The sequence below is a fragment of the Pithys albifrons genome, chromosome 2 (genome assembly GCF_047495875.1).
Source record: "Pithys albifrons albifrons isolate INPA30051 chromosome 2, PitAlb_v1, whole genome shotgun sequence".
Taxonomy (NCBI): domain Eukaryota; kingdom Metazoa; phylum Chordata; class Aves; order Passeriformes; family Thamnophilidae; genus Pithys; species Pithys albifrons.
Window position 1 is genome coordinate 65,105,909 of NC_092459.1, and position 21,073 is coordinate 65,126,981.

General features: G+C 43.1%; 1 protein-coding gene across 1 annotated transcript in view; it reads right to left on the bottom strand.

Annotated features, from left to right (window-relative positions):
* MTHFD1L (methylenetetrahydrofolate dehydrogenase (NADP+ dependent) 1 like) overlaps nt 1-21,073 on the bottom strand; it is a 162,225-nt gene that overhangs the window by 135,186 nt on the left and 5,966 nt on the right. Inside the window, exons 5-8 of the mRNA XM_071549323.1 lie at nt 20,130-20,254; nt 18,899-18,999; nt 17,843-17,967; nt 4,381-4,492 (exon numbers count right to left, since the gene is read on the bottom strand). Coding sequence (XP_071405424.1) covers nt 4,381-4,492; nt 17,843-17,967; nt 18,899-18,999; nt 20,130-20,254 — 463 coding nt within the window. The remainder of the gene's footprint in view (nt 1-4,380; nt 4,493-17,842; nt 17,968-18,898; nt 19,000-20,129; nt 20,255-21,073) is intronic.

Consider the following 21,073-nt stretch of genomic DNA (forward strand, 5'->3'; position numbering starts at 1 on the left):
AGAGTAACTGTGTGCTCTGAAACATATTACACAAACACACACAAATCCACACAGCTGTAAGGATTTGAAAAGCAATACATATTCTTAAACAGAACACCTAAATAAGGATGGTAAAGAATGTCTTCTTGACACACTCATTACAGCGAGAGAGAACAAAATACTACATAGGATTATTAAGCAATGAGATTTACAACTTGGAAACAGACTATGCAAATTTTTTTGAGCAGCAAAACTTATCTCCATCAGTGTGAGATTAAAAGTAGACAGTCTGAAAAGTCTACACGATTCAGAGTGATTTCAACTTTAGAGACACTTATAATTGTTTCTAGTGGCAATATAATCATACATTAGCTACCTTAACTAAACTTATTGTCATTTTGTTGTAATCCTTCTTCTGGCTTGTTTTTCTGTTACTGTTTATTAATTTTTATCTAGACACAATTTCTCCAAAATTCACATCCTAGTCTCTGTGGGCATATCAAGGCCCTAGTTGCATTCTGAAGGGCTTGGACATAATTGTAATAAAAACTAACAACTGTACACTGACAGCTTTAACCTTTCCCATAGGGGAACTGAAATGCAAACCCTGACCTGGTCAAGCTCTCCCTCTGTTCATCCCATCTGTACTGGTCACAAAATGCTCACATTGTCTTGCACAATTACCCCTCCTGACAAGAGTTCCAGTGGCAGCAAGGCACAGAAAACTCAGACTGGAGCCAGTGAAGCAGACAGAAGTAGCCAGACAAGCCAGAACCCCACCACCACCACCATCCAGCTCCAGCCCACTCTGTCACACCTATCACTGAGAGAACAAGAGACCCTCTCTGCAGACACCCTCAGTCTTTTTCTGCATGTTTCCTTATCCTTTCTCAAACTTAATTGCCAGCAGGCACCTACACATCAGTGACAAAGCCAGCCAAGCAGAAAGTAACAGTCCTGATAATAAAAGGCAATTAAGAAAGTGTTGGAAAAGTCCTACTTGCTTTAACACTTGCTGTTAAAAAAAAACAAACAAAAAAAAAAAACCACCAAAAAACCAAAATCTTCTGGAGATGCTCAGCTTTAGATTCAGACAGAAGAGTTTTCCTGGAACAGTCTATCACAGTCATAAGTTGACTGTTGTTGCTTTGAGACCAGGCTGGGAGAGCTGCCAAACAGACAAACGAAGTAGGAAAAATAGAGTTTAAAATCCCCTTTCAGACAGCTGTGCTTTACAGAAACATTTTGACTTTTCATGCTATTTGGCTTAATATGACTTTTTTATCAGGGCAGAGCTAGCATGTGTGTAAATACATATCAGAATTAGACAATTTCCTTCAATAAACTACTTCTCTCAGACTGCCTATGCTACACAGTCACCCCACAAATGACTAACCAGGCTTTTACAGGGGTGAAGGTGAAGCTAGAGGTGAAAGTCATGCACACATGAAGTTAGCAACACAATCACAAGATTGCAACAGCTCTCTTAGGATAAATTTTCCAGATGGCAGCTGGAATAGAACTCTGCATTAGACTACAGTCAGATCAACTAGACATTATCCTCCATTTTCTAACTTGTACCCTATTATGCAGAGGGGTGACAGCCACTGTCATGTACAACCTGTTTGCTCAAGCAACTTAGAATAGAGAAGAGGTGGAGGAATGGTTGAATGTCCTACTTACATATTCAAAACCATATGGGCTTCAGTTTTCAAGTGACCCCAAAGAAGCTGCACATCAAATCCCAAATAATTCTGGCATCCCTAAGTTTGTTTAGAAATTCATTTTTATTTCTGTACATTTACATATAAAGTATATTCCTGCAAGACACTGTAAGCACTCACCCTATTCCAAGATCATTAGTACAACAGAAGCACATGTTGCATTGCTAGAAAACTGTAAAACATTTTAAAATTGTGATAATTAAAAAATCTTTGCTTGGATTAAAAAAAACTTGAAAAATAATCTTGTCACTTTGGAGCAAGCACTTTTAGCTCTACTCTCCTGGTTTACATGATCACATTTCTTCAATTCAGCTATGTCTTTACAGATTTTGAGTGCTTTTAAAACATGCAAGTCTGTTAGACTACATATACACACATGCAAGATAGAAATCCAGCTACTATCTAGCAAGGAAAAAAGCTACTTCATGGCCAATTATTGCTTTCAGGCTTCATTTAGCTCCTGTGACCCCACGGATGTTGTCGGACATTTCTAAAGCAAGAAAAAATCCAGAACAATTTCCACGCACTTCAGCCAGATTCCATGAAAGTGAGGAGTCAGTTATAAGACTCAGTTGTTTTTCCAAGGTCACAATTACTCCACAATGAGCTTTTCACAAACAACTTGCAATTAAGCTAAGCACATTCTTCCTGTCAGACACCTGTGTTTCATGTACCTCTCTAGTAAGCTTTGAGATCAGCATTTTTTAGAGCTGCTAAAATGCATTTTGGAATTTCTTCAAGGTTCGGACATCAAAAGCATAACCATAAAGACAGACAGACATTTGATAGTAAAGTTCTATTTAAATTATCTTTATAAAAATCTCATGCTGCCTTCCAAAAAAAAAATGCAGTACTCAACACAGCCCACTGCTACAACTTGAAAAATGCAAAGAAATGTATACGCTTATGCCAAATCTTATATTTCCTGCCCAAAGAATGATTGTTGCTTTGATGTGTGATGCAATTTTTTCTAATAGCGCTCTTTCAGGGAAGAGAAACACTAATATTATCTAGAGTTCTACAGAGCAACTAAGGCATGAAGGTATTTAAGTCTCAAGACATAGCATGCAGTTATACTGCAGAGTTCTCTGAAGGCTAAGACTCCCTCTGCCATGGAAAGAATTAGGTGTCCAAAAGTGGGACTTGTACCAGGCAACACATAGTTCTGGGAGAGTCTAGTCACTAGTGGTGCCCACTCAGGCTGCAAGGACTGCCTTATCCCCATCCTGTCAGAACAGACCTGCATCTCCCTCCCAAGTCTAACATGCAGACATTTCTGCTTAGAAGCACTAGAATGAGGAAGGGAGATTCCCTTTCATTAATTTATACATAGGTATAATCACTGTAACACCACACCCTCTCTTATGTGCCCCTTTCTCTTTGTCACCCATTCCTCCTTTATGTAAGACCATATTATACTAGTAGGTTGGGTATTTGCTGAGAGATCTGTGCTCCAAGTCCTGCCTCACAGTTACTTAACAATTATATCCAACAATCCCTACAGAAAATGTGGGCATTAGAGATGCAAGAAGTCTACTAGTCAGTAGGCTAGGAAAAAGAAAACACAAAATATTTTTAGACAACTTGTGCAGCATCAGGAAGGGATTAAGGCTTGGTATCCATAAACATAAACCCAGATCTCCCACACCTGCAGTGTCTGTTCAGGTCAAGAGGATATCATGAAAGACAAGGAAAGGAATCTATTGCTAAGGCCATGCTTTGTATGTGAACAGCAGCTGCTTTATTGTTTATCTTGCATTAGGACTGAATAGACTTAATTTGTCCTTAAGAAATATCTCAAGAACTGTATAATTAGTTTTCCTTGGCCTTATGACCATTTGTATCAATAGATGTCAATAAGCACATTTGTGAATGTTTTTAAAAACCCCATGTTAACCAGTCACACTACTCATGTACTTATTTTCAGTACTCATTATTTTCAGTACTCATGTACTTATTTTCCTATTCTTCCACAGCATAATTTCATTTGGATGCTGAGCAGTCAAATTCATATACACACCACAAACCAGGATATGCAATTCTAGCAGCAGAATAACTCCTGGGAAGTTTTCTTAATTTTATTCCTAATTAAATTCTGTAGCATTTTTCAATTGAGAAATTAATGAACACATACACCCTTCCACAACAAGACAGGGGAGGAGGAGGGAGGTGAATCGGAACTCTTTTTTGTAGGAATAATAACTGAAGGAGGCATTCTGCCTCTTTTTGGCTATACATAATTTCTCTATTCCCTCTCTGCAGACAGGTTCACAGCACTTTGCAGTTGGTATTTTTTTCTCTTCTCTTTTTCCCATGTTCCAGGTGAGTCCACAGAAGTCACAGGATAACACACTGAACAAAACAGCACTAAGTAATAGCTTATCTGATGACCCAAAAGTCTTCCCTCTGAATTCCTTGAATCCATAGGATCATCACTTATTTAACAACCCTACTATGAAGAATTGGTTTCAACCTTTCTTACCTTACCTGACATCTTTTTCCTATTTAGACATTGGAGACAAGTGTATACACCCCCTATACACAAACAGAGACCCTTAAAGGTCTCCTCCCAAAGATGCAGCTTTTAACTACATTATGTTGTCAGCAAGATGCCACACACGCCTCAAGGGCTCGCTGCACATCACTTCCAGTAGCCGTTATCTTTAACACCTCTTACCTGACAGCAGCTCGTGAGAACAACTGATAATGGTCGTTCCAGGCTTTATCCAGTTCATAGGAATGTCATCAGGTTTCACACTGCCGAATATCACCACATCTGCGTGACGAAGCTAGGGACACCCCAAAACATCCCCCAGAAACAAAACAAGTATTTAGCGTTAGAAACACATGCTTGGATATGCATCTTAAAGATAGTCAGACTTACACAGCAGTAGCCTTTTGAGAAAAGAATTTACAAAGGACAAGAACAAAAAAAAAATATCCAAACCGAAGGCTTGATTCTTACCTTCCATGAAATTTAAGATCAATAGCATTTAAAACAAAGTTAGGTAAACAAACTGTGAGATCAGGTGATGAGGTCAGAGTCAGCATCAATAATATTTAATGAGGATTACATCCTTTCAAATAAGAAGTTCTATCATTGTCCTAAAGGCTAAGATAACTTGAAGTAACTTAAGAAAAAGAAGGGTTGAATGACAGTAAATAGGCAATTAAAAATAGTACAATCAGATTATTTGACAGTAGAAAACCAGGCCAGCTGATGGGAATGCAAGATGACCTGATCTGCAAACATCAATGCTTTTGAAGAATACCAGTTGAGCATTGTTTTCCTTCTCAGTTCATGTTTACTGATCAGGGCCTATGGTTTACTTCAACCTGGCAGATGTTGGAGCAAAAATGGTTACAGCAAAAATTCTTATAACCAAAGATATAAGTGCCTTTCTTTCCCCACCTCCTCTGAAGCAAGGTCCTGTACCAGTTATAAGAATCACCATGAGATAAGGGACAGCACCAGGGGCAGATGTATAAAGACCCACTAAAAAATCCAAACACATGCACAGCACTGTGACTGAATGTAAAAATTATCTCAGAGATACAGCAATTTTAGTAATATTTTGAACAAATGCAAAATTAATTCCAAATGTCACAAACTCAGCGAGCCTCTCTATGAATTGATTTGTGACTGACAAGCGTTTCAGCTTCTTTTTTGGCCAAAAGTGCTCTGACACAACCCTGCCCAACACTCCTGCCAAGAAAGAACAGCTACAGATCCTCTCAGGATAGCAGGTTTTTGGCACAGCTGAGCATCCAGGAGGGGAGAGGAGCATAACTGCTGCAGAAAAGGCAAAACACTAAAAAAGCTCCATCTTCCCCTCAGAGGATGCAAGGATGTCCTAACCCTCCTTAGAGATCTGCACGTGGAAACAAAGCCAGGAGTGTGGGAGAAGATTTACTGTCCTGACCAATGACTAATGCAATGAGCTGATTCAGGCTGCAGTCACAAGTGTACAACACTCCTGTGATGGCCTGCAAACAGCCATTCAGCCTTATCCAAACTGCTCACACTTCTGAGTCTGCTGCGAATATCAGCTTACATGCCCCTCCTAGAAGGCCACATAAGTCATAATGCTTGACCAGCATCAGCTAAAATGATACTGAGAAATCTGCAAGCAAATCTGGATAAAAAGACGCTGTAATGACTTGTGTACCAGGAATACTGTGATGAAGGCACACTTTGCTCTGGAAAAGGAGGCAATTTCTGCTGTAACAGTCGACATCAACACAAAGAAAAACAGTGATTTTTCTCAGTTATACAACCACAGTATATTTTTATTAAGAAATCACATACTGAAAGTCAGGATGCCTTCCCATGCAAAGCCTCTGGGACAAGGACTAAGATTTGCACACCACTTAGCATTGTTAATTGATGAACCAGTTGAGAGCTGTATGCAAGAAGTAATAATTTTGACGAATGTTCAGCCAACATACTTATGACAGAATTGATTCAACGTAACTATAATGCCAGAAAACAACTGATGAGACTAAATACTCATCTCTATGACTACAGACCCTAATGTTGAAAAATGTTCTTAACAGCTGAACACAATTATTTTTGTAGCCAATGTTAACATTGATTTGGATAGTTAACATGGCACATACCCGAAAATTTACCAGAAAACCAGCAGAAGCTTTTATCTCATTGCCCTGCCCCATCTCCTCCTTGAAAAACGTTGCATGGCAGCAAACAGCTGTCCCATGGGTTGAAGGCAGATTGAGCTCTCAGAGCCTTCCCCGATATGATTGCCTTTTTCCTATTTTACAAAGAAAACAGTATTTTATGTGCAACTATTGAAAAAGTTCCTGCAGAGTTGATAAAATATATATCACAAACATTTTATAGAAATTTTCTTCCCCTGTGAGCATTTTCAAAAAGTATATCCAGAAACTGGGAGAGCAAGTCGACTGAAAGCAAAATAATTGTTTACAGAATTTTGTGTGTCCTTGGAAGAGATTTATGTGATCTCCATCAAGGCATTTTGGTTTCACTTGCAAGAAATGGTGTTCATGTCTTCTCTGTTTTGTTTTGTTTTTTTTCTCTCTTGCCACAACCTACTCTTCTGACTGCCTGTTTAATCAATAAAGCAAGAAGCAAGCCTTGGGATACATGTGCAGGGTTATATGCAACCAATACCAGATGTTAGAGATGGAAAAGTCCTATGAAATCACCACATTCAACCTCCCTAGCAAATGCACCGGACAGTCCCTGGACAGAGGACACATCTGACAGGAACCAGATGCTACAGGCAGTCATAGCCAGAAGGTCAAGGAGATGCCCACAAGGGAGAACACATGGCTGCCTGCCCCATGCTCCCAGGACAGCAAGACTGTGTCACACCAGTCTAGCGAGAGGAAGGAACGACAAGCATCATGCCAAACACTCCTTAATGTACTAGGCAATATGCTGAAGACAAAGTAAGCTAATAGTCCAGTAGTAGTATCCTGCCTTCTCACTGGTAAATATTTTTTCAGTTGGGAAGAGCTGTGCCAACAAATAATCTGAAACCTTACCTCATAACAAAATATGATTCCCTCCACCAAGATTTAAGTAGAAGCAGATTAAGAAGCACCACCCATTCCCAAGACAGAACACCAAATGTTAAAACAACAATACAGACTTTCCAGCCAAGTATTTAATGATAATGGTACAAAGTAACTGTATATTACAGACAAGTGAAGCTCCATTTTGCTGTGAAGTCTACATAAAAATTTCATTTTCCCACAGTTAAAACTGACTGCTACAAAAGCCATTTTTAAATACATGATCAAACAAAATAAAAATGAAAATTAATATTTGAAATGTAAAAGCCCTCAGTTTCCTGGGTATGAAGCTAGGCCATATATAATTTAAGAGATGGGATGAGGAACAGGAACCTGATTACAAGTTTCTTCATAACTCTCTTTATCAAAAAAATCTTTAAGCACATCAGTTTACAGATCAAGTTCCACTTAAATCACAGCAACTCTACTTTCTGAAATCTTGAAAATTTTATAAGTCAGTTTCAGGTACTTTTCCCACCAAGGTATATTCTTCTTAAGTGTTTTTTTTCCAGCCCTCTCTCTACCTCAGGAAGTTTAGGGTTTGCAAATCATTGCAAGGCAGCAGAGCAACTATGCATGGTCTGCTCTGATTCCTCCCACCCAGCCACAGTTCCCAGGGATGAGCCAGAGCAAGCAGCCACCGGCTCTCTGCTGTCATCTTCTTGACCAGACACTGATCACCCCTTCCCTACCGCACAGGCCTTTCTCTACACCTTGCACATGAAAATCAAGTCCATGTCTCTCCCATGGGCTCAAGCCCACTGCTTTAGCAACTGTTCCTCTAGCTTACAGACAGGGGGATAAATTTGAAAATTACAAGGAACAGAGGTGATGCACATAAAATGCTGAAGTAGAATAGTTTGTCTACATCATCATCATCACTAGAAACTCATGCAGCTTCCCTTCCTTCTCTCCTCTTACAGGATCTGTATACATGGTCTCATGTTCCTTCATGCTTACAATACAAAGAATTTTTGTGCCCATATCAAGGCTCTTGGTTTTAACAAGACAGCAAAACCACAACAGTAAATGGCTAAGAGGTGTCTAAAAATTTGAAGCTTAAGCATTGGCTCTAAGGAAAAGGAGATTGTGTCCAAAAGAAGTCCTTTTTCAAACTGAAAAGGTTCAGCACTCCAGCATGATGTGGTTCACATATGGACTACATTAAAGATGACATGCTGAAATAATGACTGACTGAATTTAGATGACTGAAACAAAATTCTGTTTTCTTACGAGAAATAAGTAATATCCATGTTTTGGTAAGGAAATAATCTATATCTTTCAATATGAATCTACTTGATAACCTCCTTTCAAACTAGAAAGCATAATTCTAACATAATAAAGGACTAAGCACAACAGTTCCCATTCTTCACCTGTAATACTGAATTGTCTTTTGGGCAGTCCTAATTTAAAATTACAAGGGAGATGTTCCTGAAAGTATGGCCCTAGGTCATTCTTCAGGCACCATGCAGTAAATGTGCTTTGAAGAGTTATCTGCACAAGGCTTAACAGAATGATAACATCGTAACGATTTCCACCAAAATTCTTATGTCTATTTCTTACCTCATAATTTCTTTTAAAATGAACAAAATTCTTATGTCTATCTCTTACTCCATAATTTCTTTTAAAATGAACATATCAATGCCAAAACCCAATGTTTCCTCATGGCAACCATGAACAGAAGTGCCAGAACCTTCTCAAATGCTTTCTTTCATTTGTAATTTTATTTGAAATCCCAGGAAGCTCAAGAGTGCTGAAGAACATGGCTCAGCTGTGCTGTGATTTTAAGAAATGAAGTCAAGCACACCTGTGATGGAACAAAAAGAAATATTAACCTGTTCACCTTAACAAAATGTGAAGTAGGGAGGGAAAAGAACACTGAAAGTGGGTCCACTATTCATTCATGTCACAGCAAGGAAATGAGAGTGAACTATTATTTATTTCATTCCCTTTTCTTGCCATGGGACAGAGAAGACTTGCATTAAAGGAGCACACTAAGTCAGATGGTAGATGGCACTATGCTGTTTGTCAGGAAAGCTACCCCTACATTGTGAGACTTTTTCTAAGGTGGACTAAAACATACCTTCCTCTTGATCAGTTTCAAAATACTTTTTCAAAAGTGCATGAGTAAAAGAAGCAACAAGTCCATAGCAATACAAAACCTTACTCCAACACCCAGCAGCATAAGCATTGTGTGACTGATTTAAATTGAAAGAATTTGTAAAGAAATACTTGTTGTTATGCTATCCTTTTTGAAAAGAACAAATCAGCAGAGCTAGTCTAAGGTAATTTAGTACCCACTTAAGAAAGGCATCACATCATTAAGGTCATGCTTTAATGCAAGTAGGCCTGGCCAATGGATTAAGACAAATAATATAAATCTACGCTTAGGATAAAATTTTCCTTTCCTGCTATATATTGCAAAACAAATGCATACCAGTGAAAAGTTCATACTCTTCTTAAGTTTATCCCTCACTTCGTAAGTGAAGTTATTATGCTACCACAGCTTATACTTCGAAAAAACAGCACACATGCTGCTACTGTAGAGGCATGACATTCAGAGAAAGGAGAAGTTAGTGTATTGTGCAGGGAAAATAAAACACAAATAAATTCTTCCAAGTCTTGGAAAAATCTCAACATTGATTTGCATAGTTTTTCACTTGAAATTCAAATAAAAAAGACCTCATGAGAAGAAACATTGTGAACCCTTTAAACTGTTTTTACTTAAACAGCATTTTAAACAAACAGAAAAATATAAATTCATATCTCCACCTATAATCACGTTATCTAACTACATTGTATTTCAAATACACGTTGCCACTAAACAGCAGTACCTCATTGTTCTGTAGGAAACCTGTGCTCAGTTTCTGACTCTCCAGCTTCTGGGAATATGAAACAGGATAGTTTTCCCTGCATGCAATAGATTTCATCAAGGAGCTAGAGTTAACTATCAGAGTTACATCTAGGCAGGCTCAGCAGTGCTTTGGGGATTACTGGTTACATGCTGCTCCAGGGTTACAGGTGAGGAAAAGGAAGGCAGGTTTCCCCTGAGCTTGGCTGATTAGTCCTGCAGGCAAAGTACAAACTCCTTTACTGCCAAAAGTTAAAATGTATCTGGGAAGACTGAAGTGCACAGCCTCAAACTTAGGCCTCTCATTCTGTTTCCCATCAGTGACCTGCTGCAAAAGGTAAGCTACGGAGAATGCCAAAAAGCAAAGCACAATTATGGGAAAGCATCTGGATGGAAGGTGTCCTAGTTCAGCTGGAGGGACCAGCTAACCCTGTGTGGTGGTGATCAAACCTGTGTATTCCACCCCCTCTATTCATTCCCCAAGGACAATGGGCCATTAGCAGCAGCTGCCCAGGGAGCCATTATCACTTCACACCCAGCCTGAGGGGGGCGGAGCTGCTAATGGGCCATCAACACCTCAACAACCCCTGGCTCCCAGAGTTAATCACCCATTGTGTGAGTCCCCGCCCAGGGGGAGGGACTGAGTGCTCCCTGAGGGTACATAAGTGGTGGGTAAGAAGACCTCAGCCCCTTCTCGTCGGATCCAGAGCAGCAGCAGGACCTCGACAGCAGGAGATCACCGCTCTCGCCCAGACCACAGCCCTCGCCTGCACCAACAGGTTTTTCTTTTCCTTTTGCTCTGGACTTGGGGGAGCCACAGGGGTCTCAGCACAAGGGCAAACAAACCCCCTTGGGTTTGTGCCCCAGGACACTGGGTTATACTGCTGGGGTATTGTGAGTTGAAAGCAATTTCCCTTGTGTATCAGTGTTGTTATTGTAATATTATTATTAAATTTTAGGTCTGACTTATAATCTCTCTCGTGGTGAGTTCATTTCCCCTGCTGGTTCACCTTCAAATCAGCACATCTTTTGGCGCCCAACGTGGGGCACGAGAGAGAAGTCAGAACTACAATTTCATTTTGTGTATTTGGGTACAGAAACTCCCTGACTACCATGTTGCTTGATGTATTCATGTGGATCGTGTATCTGGGCCTGTTCATATTTCGACACATGGGGAACCATGTGCCTGTTTTGATGCTCTCTTTAGTACCAGGGAGAAGAATCAAAATTGCTTTATTAATATACTATGTTTATGTTGTCATAACATCAGAAGCAATGAATTTCATTGTGAATGTATATTCAGTCTGGTCTGCCTGTCCTGGTTTGGGTTGTTACCTCTGGGGTCTCATTAAAAATAGCACCCAGACTGTGGGGAAAACAGGCGGAGATGGTTACTTCCACCTTTTCACCTCTGCTACAACAATCATTGAAAATATTGAGCTTCCTTTTGATGTTAGGGACAGCATAATCCTGCTGTTAGTGTTGCTTTGTCTCCTCTGTACTGTATACACCATGTTTAGGGTCAGAACTGGGCTCTCTAAGGAGACTTGCTGGAGGCCTGCCCTGGGAGCGGATGATGTTGAGTGGCACGGGAAGTGGGAAGATATGGGCCAGTATTTGGAGACCTTCTCTCCTCAAATGATCTGGAAATTCACCCCGGAACAACTGCAGGACCCTGCCAAAATGCTAAGCTATGTCAAAGGAAGATGCTCTGGTAGTCCCAGAGATATGCAGCTCACAGCAACCTGCTGGGCCCTGGCCACTGCCTACCGCACACTGCTTGGTGTGGTACAGCATCATCAGGAGGAGGAGAAAAGGAGCAAATCCACAGGCACCATGTCCACCCAGACCATGACTGAGCCAGAGAGGAAGAGAGATACATCAACTAGCGCCATGTCCACCCAGACCATGACTGAGCCAGAGAGGAAGAGAGATACATCAACTAGCGCCATGTCCACCCAGACCATGACTGAGCCAGAGAGGAAGAGAGATACATCAACTAGCGCCATGTCCACCCAGACCATGACTGAGCCAGAGAGGAAGAGAGATACATCAACCAGCGCCATGTCCACCCAGACCATGACTGAGCCAGAGAGGAAGAGAGATACATCAACCAGCACCATGTCCACCCAGACCATGGAGGAGCCAGAAGGACAACAGAAACCGATAGCAGTTGCCCCTGTCCAGAAAAGAAAATCAAAGACCAAATCAGTTCGTATAGTGCATGACGAGGAAGAGTCAGGACCTTCATCTCAAGCAGAAGAAATGGAGCCAGAAATAATCACCCGGTCCCTATCCCTGGGAGAGCTGCGTGAGCTCCGGAGAGAGTTCACACGACAGGCAAATGAGTCCATCTTGACCTGGCTACTTCGAATCTGGGATGCTGCAGCCAATGATACAATTCTAGATGGGAGTGAGGCAAGGCAGCTGGGATCCCTGTCTCGAGATGTTGTCATTGATCAGGGCATTGGAAAGAGACAGGAAACTCTCAGCCTCTGGCGGCGACTGTTGTCAAGCGTGAGGGAGAGATATCTTTGTAAGGAGGACCTCCACGTACAGCAAGGACAGTGGAACACGATGGAACAAGGTATCCGGTGCTTAAGGGAATTAGCCGTACTGGAGATAATCTTTTCAGAGGATGAGAGATTCCCTAAAAGTCCAGATGGTGTCCAGTGCACATCCCAGATGTGGTTAAAATTTGCACGACTTGGGCCAGAAATGTATTCTCGCTACCTTGCAACATTGCAGTGGAGAGAGGGAGAAGACAAGGTGGGTGCACTGGTCAGCAAACTCAGGATTTATGAAGACACTGTCACTGCTCCATTACGAGCCCATGTCTCAGCTGTGGAAACAAAACTGGCTGAACTGGAAGAGAAGATTAAGGAAGGACTCTTCCATATCTCTCCAGAACAAACAAGAGTCTCTGCCATCAGAAGCAGGCGTCTCCCAGCTAAGGAGAAAGGGTACACTCCACGCGGCAATCTGTGGTTTTACCTCCATGAGCATGGAGAAGATATGAGGAAGTGGGATGGGAAACCCACCTCTTCCTTAGCAGCTCGGGTACGTGAATTGCAAAGAGGCACAACTAACACAGGGAATTCTTCAAGGTTGAAGGCTGCTCCGGTCTCTCGTGGGCAAGGCTCCAGACAGTATAGGAATGATGATGTTATGCCCGATCCTCTTGAAGGAACCTCCCGGTCATATTCACAGGGAGAGCGCAGTGAATACCATGACCAGAACTAGGGGGGCCCTGCCTCTAGCCAGGTAGAGGAGAGGGACAATCGGGTTTATTGGACTGTGTGGATTCGGTGGCCTGGCTCATCAGACCCACAGAAATACAAAGCTTTAGTGGACACTGGCGCACAATGCACGTTGATGCCATCAGGATACGTCGGGGCAGAATCCATCTCTATTTCTGGGGTAACAGGGGGATCCCAACAGCTGACTGTACTGGAAGCTGAAGTCAGCTTGACTGGCAAGGAATGGCATAGACACCCCATTGTGACTGGTCCAGAAGCCCCATGTATCCTTGGCATAGACTACCTAAGGAATGGATATTTCAAAGACCCAAAGGGACTGCGTTGGGCCTTTGGCATAGCTGCTGTGGAGACAGAGGAAATCAGACAGCTGAGCACCTTGCCTGGCCTCTCAGAGGACCCTTCTGCTGTAGGACTGCTGAAAGTTGAAGAACAATTGGTACCGCTGGCCACAGCCACAGTGCACCGTCGGCAATACCGCACTGACCGAGACTCTGTGACCCCCATACACAAGATGATTCGTGAGCTGGAGAGCCAAGGGGTGGTCAGCAAGACTCACTCACCCTTTAATAGCCCCATATGGCCAGTACGAAAGTCCAGTGGAGAGTGGAGGCTGACGGTGGATTACCGTGGTCTCAATGAGGTCACACCCCCCCTGAGTGCCGCTGTGCCGGACATGCTGGAGCTTCAGTATGAGCTGGAGTCCAAGGCAGCCAAGTGGTATGCCACCATCGACATTGCCAATGCCTTTTTCTCCATTCCGTTGGCAGCAGAGTGCAGGCCGCAGTTCGCTTTCACCTGGAAGGGGGTGCAGTACACCTGGAATCGACTGCCCCAGGGGTGGAAACACAGTCCCACCATTTGCCATGGACTGATCCAGACTGCATTGGAAAAGGGTGAGGCTCCAGAACATCTACAGTACATCGATGACATCATTGTATGGGGGAACACAGCAGGGGAGGTTTATGAGAAAGGAAAGAAGATAATCCAGATTCTCCTAAGAGCTGGTTTTGCCATTAAACGAAGTAAGGTCAAGGGACCTGCTCAGGAAATTCAGTTCCTAGGAGTGAAGTGGCAAGACGGGCGTCGTCAGATTCCAACAGAGGTGATCAACAAAATAGCAGCTATGTCCCCACCAACCAGCAAGAAGGAAACTCAGGCTTTCCTAGGCGCCGTGGGCTTTTGGAGGATGCATATCCCTGAGTACAGTCAGATTGTAAGCCCTCTCTACCTTGTGACACGGAAGAAAAATGATTTCCAGTGGGGCCCTGAACAACAACAAGCCTTTGAGCAGATTAAACAGGAGATTACCCATGCAGTAGCCCTTGGGCCAGTCAGGACAGGACAGGATGTGAAGAATGTGCTCTATACTGCAGCCGGGGAGAATGGCCCATCCTGGAGCCTCTGGCAGAAAGTACCTGGGGAGACTCGAGGACGACCGCTGGGATTCTGGAGCCGGGGATACAAAGGATCTGAGGCCAGTTACACCCCAACTGAGAAAGAGATCCTGGCAGCGTATGAAGGAGTTCGAGCTGCCTCAGAAGTGATTGGCACTGAGGCACAGCTCATCCTGGCACCCCGACTACCAGTGTTGGGCTGGATGTTCAAAGGAAAAGCTCCTTCTACCCATCACGCCACTGATGCCACATGGAGTAAGTGGATCGCTCTGATCACGCAGCGAACCCGGATAGGGAATCCTAATCGCCCTGGGATTTTGGAAATCATCACCAACTGGCCGGAAGGTGAGAGTTTCGGATTGTCCTCTGAAGAAGAAGAGGAGCAGGTGACACGAGCTGAGGAGGCCCCACCATATAACCAGCTACCAGAAGAGGAGAAGCGATATGCTCTCTTCACAGATGGCTCCTGCCGCATTGTAGGGACAAGCCGGAAATGGAAAGCAGCTGTATGGAGTCCTACACGTCGAGTTGCAGAAGCGACTGAAGGACAAGGTGGATCAAGTCAGGTCGCAGAGCTGAAAGCTGTTCAGCTGGCTTTGGATATCGCCGAACGAGAGAAGTGGCCAAGACTCTACCTTTACACTGACTCGTGGATGGTGGCCAATGCTCTGTGGGGATGGCTGGAGCGCTGGAGAAAGGCCGGCTGGCAGCGCAAAGGGAAACCCATCTGGGCGGCTGAGATGTGGCAGGACATCGCTGCCCGGGTAGAGAAGCTGAGTGTGAAGGTCCGTCACGTAGATGCTCATGTACCCAGGAGCCGGGCTAATGAGGAGCATCGTAACAACGAGCAGGTGGATCGAGCTGCCAGGATTGAAGTCTCTCAGGTAGATCTGGATTGGCAGCATAAAGGTGAATTGTTTCTAGCCCGATGGGCCCATGATGCTTCTGGTCATCAAGGCAGAGATGCAACATACAGATGGGCTCGTGACCGAGGGGTGGATCTAACCATGGACAGTGTCTCACAGGTTATCCATGACTGTGACACATGTGCTGCCATCAAGCAGGCCAAGCGGGTGAAGCCTCTATGGTATGGTGGACGGTGGTCGAAATACAGGTACGGGGAAGCCTGGCAAGTTGACTACATCACACTTCCCCAAACACGCCAAGGCAAGCGCTACGTGCTGACCATGGTAGAGGCAACCACTGGATGGCTGGAGACATACCCCGTATCTCACGCCACTGCCCGGAATACCATCCTGGGCCTTGAGAAACAAGTCCTGTGGAGACATGGCACACCAGAAAGAATAGAGTCTGACAACGGCACCCACTTCAAGAACAGCCTCATAGACACCTGGGCCAGAGAGCACGGCATTGAGTGGGTGTATCATATCCCCTACCATGCTCCAGCTGCCGGGAAAGTTGAGCGATGTAATGGACTGCTGAAGACAACCTTGAAGGCGTTGGGTGGGGGAACTTTCAAACACTTTCAAACAGATTTCTCTCCAGCTATAGACAGCACTGCACAAGCAGCTATGGGCTCAATCCAAATTTTTCACTGTAAACCAGTGGAAATACCTCTGGCCACACTGTCACCTGCCCCATCCAGCCCAAAGCGGTCCTCTAGCACGACCCCAAGCACTGAGAAATAACTGAAGAATGACACATTGCAAGGATCAAGTTCACAGTGCTCCATCTCCAAGAGAGGCATATGTTTCCTAAGTGCTGTCAGTCACTTAAAGTCCAGAGCTGAGACAAGCCTGACAAAAACATCCGCAGCTGTGAAAACACTAGTTTGCCAGAGAACTTTCTATCACAGCTGCTCAAATTTATTTCCTCCTCCTGTCCTTGCCTCCAAAACCTAGAGGTTTGACACCATCATTTTTCCTTGGCTGCCACCCTGTGGTACATGCTGTCAAATACAAGAGCTGTCCCGGGCACCACACCCCTGCAAGCTACTGGCAACCAGGCTCTGGAGCAACATGCACTGCCACAACCAATATCTGAGCCCTGCTGCACACGCCTGAAGCACAACGCACTTGGGACTAAGGAACAAACTGTGAAGTTTGACAGGAAGTCACATCAAATTCTAAGTTGTGGCTAAAACCTCTGCAAAAACCAAGGAAGACCATGTAAATTAAATCCTTCAGTTTAAGGCTCCTGAATTTCTTTGAATCCTTTTACAGTTCTCTGCAAAGATAAAGACTGGGACCTCCCTTGTCCCAAAAGACGCAGTATTTGCAAACCTTTAAGACAAATTGAATGAAAGTAATTTCATACAGAGCACAATATCACAAAAAGAGAAGAAAGAGGGCATTTCTCTTGCAGAGAAAGTAAAAGGGAGAGCTAACATATTTGTTGAATTCATTCTCTCACGGCTCTTGTGTAAAATAATGAAATTACAGCAGCCATTGTTACATGCATTATTCACAGAATCAATTAGGTTGGAAAAGACCTGAGATCATTGAATGCAACCTATGATTAAACATTACCATTTCAACTAGACCATGGCGCTAAGTGCCACATCCAGTCTTTCCTTAAACACCTACAGAGGCAGTGACTCCACTACCTCCCCGGGCAGTCCATTCCAATGCCTTATCACGCTTTCTGTGAAGAAATTCTCCCTAAACAAACCCTGGTGGAGCTTAAGACTATGTCCTCCTCTAGTTGCCTGGGAGAAGAGGACAATCCCCACCTGGCTAAGACCTCCTTTCAGGTAGTTGTAGAGAGTGGTAAGGTCACCCCTGAGCCTCCCCTTCTCCAGACTAAACACCTCCAGCTACCTCAGCCGCTTCTGACAAGGCTTGTGCTCCAGACCCTGCACCAGCTTCGTTGCCCTCCTCTGAACTCTGGTAGAGGGCAGAGGCCAGTGTTTGCACCATTTATGAGCAAGCAGGAAGGAGAAAAGATCCTAACCCACACTGGCTACCAGGAAGACCCAGTGCCACCTGTGACTGCAACGATGAGCCTCCCTCTTGGGAACAGCAGCAAAGGGAAGCAATGCCAGGGGAGCAGCTGACAGGGATACCCAGATAGTAGGGGTGCAGGATGACCCTGGGGAGACAGAAAAGCACTCACCTCATTCTGCAGCTGTGGGGCTTTCCATGGGCAGCTGATGATTGCCGCTCCCTCCCTCTGGAGCATGCTCTGCAGGGCAGCACCCACCGCCCCACTGGCTCCCACCAGCAGCACCGTCTTTCCACCTGCACAACACAACGCAAGTCGTTCAGCCACCTTCAGCTGCAAAGGCACAAGCACCAGACTCCACCGGGCACAGAGTTGGGGCAGAGACACAGAACTCTGCCTTGACCAAGCCACTCACTGTCGAAACCCTCCAGAAGTGCCAGCACAGTGGCTCACGACAGGATAGTGCCGCATGACTGCACAACCACAGCTGCTGTGCCAGCACGGGCAACTCTTTGTCGCAGCCTGTGCAGTGACCCAAATCATAGCTCTTAAGTTGTTTCCTGACAGCTCTCTAAATTATAGTAAGCAAATACTGCTCTTCTGGCTTTCTGGTATTTTGCACAAATCCTTTTATTCTCATTTGTTACTAAGTATATTTGACCTTCTGTTTACCATTCTGTTAAAGAAATCCTTGTTTCAACAATTATGAATCACTGTAAGAGAGACAACTTCTGAAATGCTGCCTTAAACTAACAGCATCATCACACACTGTAAACCCACTTGTTTAATTCTGCCATTTCAGTGTCAGCATTTACACAACACAACCCAAACCAGACGACTTGCTCAGCAGCAATTTACAGGCGGACCCGGGTTTCTCTAACCTTTCACAATAATCAAAACTGTCAAGCGAAATCCCAAAATATGTTTGCATTTTTCATGTTGAAGACTCAGATGTTTTGTGTGGCTTCAGTGATACTAACTCCACTGGTGACAGCCAATCCCTAGGCTACTATCTAAAATCTGTAGGACTGAGACCCATTTCTACAAGTACTACATTCAGATCTCACTGAGGTTCCTCCCTAACAGGAGACAACTATACTTTGGGTGGGAATACAACATAAACTAGAAAACACGACAAGTCAGATTATATTTGACTTCCAATCAGGATTAAAATTGAGAAAAATAATTATTGTAAAATTAATTAATGTTTATGATAGAAGGACTCACCTATATTTTCAAGAAGCTCCATCACAGCACATGCTGTAGGAGGAACTAGACAATCATAGATATCACCATGTACCAAGCGTCCTAGGTTTACACTGGATAATCTGCAGTGGAAAAATATGGCAATTTAACAAAAAAAAAAAAAGAGTTTGTGTAACATTAATGCTCAGTAATGCTTGTAACATGGCTAACAGCTAATCCCAGGAGCAAACACATCTCATAAATGCAAATCCTTTGATAGCCATGTACTGTGGCTAATTTGTATCATCCCACACCCCAGTTAGACAAACACTGAGCCTCAAGAGGCCAGAAGAGGGATCTGTGAGTTTGAATAAGTAACACAATCCCATGATACACAGGCAGGTCTTCACTCATCATCATGGGCTACCCATGGCACATTGAGCGAAAACACCTCAGTGGCTGCAGTGAGACCAGACCAGCACTGCCAGAGCCAAGCCAAGCCAGCAGCACCACATCTGAGAGGCTCAGGCTGTCTCAGTGGGTGCAACTCAGGTGTTTCCACACTGCACTGCGTATTATTCTCTTTCATACACAAGGATGGTCTAAATTTTCCATTTTCTGACCATCTCCTGTACTCCAGATGACGGAAAGATAACTAATGTGCAAGATTTTCAGACTTTTTTACTGACATGAAAAAAAAAAGATAGAGGGATTAAAAAACAGGGGTAATAGCCTGTAGTTGAGAGCAGGGAAGGCTGAAAGAGCAGCAACATGGTAACCAGACACCTCAATTACACTAGTGGCCTCTTCAGAGAGCAACTCAACACTGATTGGAAAGTTGTGCTAATCGGTCCAAACTAGAGCCTACTCTCACCATGAGAGAGTGCTGGGAGGAAGTCACATTGAATTGAATTCTCTGCAATTCAGTATTTCCATCAATCCTTTTTCTTAAAATTCAGTACTTTGTGACTACCATTTGTATTACTCAAGTACTGAAATACTTTAAGTATCATCAGTAAATCTGAACCTCAGTTTTTATTTTTGGAAAAGACCATGTTCTGAATATACATTATGCAAGGATAAAAAAGATAATGATCAAAATCACATCAGCAGAAGACTTCTCATTCATTCAGAGGCATCTTTTATCACTGCTCAATAGCACAGCTAGATACATTAACAGAGGAATTCATTAATGAAAAGCGTAGGGGAGAATTGATTTTACAGAGCCATCAGCCTTGTGTCTGCTGATATAATTTCTCAGTGCTTCACTTACCCATCCACATCCTTCTCTGGTTTCACAGCATTTAATACCTTACTGCTACATAAGCTTTCTGGGAGGTCAAGGGCAAGACCCTGCACATCAGGATCCTCATTAAGTCTCAAGATTTCACTGACAATCTAGGAAGTTAATAAAAAGCATTAAGGATCAGAACAAAAGATAAAAGGACAATCTAGTTAGAAGGGTGGAAATCTTGTATTTTTTTTAAATTACTTTATGGCCACCTTTGCTTCCCTTGCATATTACTGCAACTTCTAAATGAAAAGACAATAACCTGTTTTCCTCAGTTTGTATTTCCATGGCTTACCAAATTACTTGACTCTGTTCTAAACACCTTGCAAAATAAACACATATTACATGACATAAAACTGCCAAAAATATTTTCTCTTTCACCATTCCAAATCTCAGCAAAAGCTAATCTCTGTAATGACTTCAGAAAATGGTTTTAGAAAAAAGACACCTTAATGAAAACATAGTTCAAAATTGGACCAGATCACATCCCAACACAGATCACGGACAAAATGTTGTAACACTAGAAAAAAACAAATTACACAAGAAAAAATTCATTTTATAAACCAGCATATATCATTACCAATTTTCCTTCTCAAAACATCCTTATCTTAAGAGCAGACAATTACCTAGTGAACAATTGTTATGTTGAAAAGGCACTGCACAGAAGTTTATGAATTTCAAATACTGAACAAGGTGCAAGTCCAAGTGGTTTATAACTGGTTATATTTGACATCTGAGATTGTACTACTTTTCCTTGATTATTTGCTCTCTGAAGTGTAAGGCTGATCCATAGTGATACATACTGTTCTGCTGTAACCAGGAAAAATACAATGGAATAAAACATGCTGAAGTTCTCAGGTGAGACATGTCATACAAACATGTCTTCCCATCATAAAATCAGTGTGCAATCACAAAGTTGTGTAATT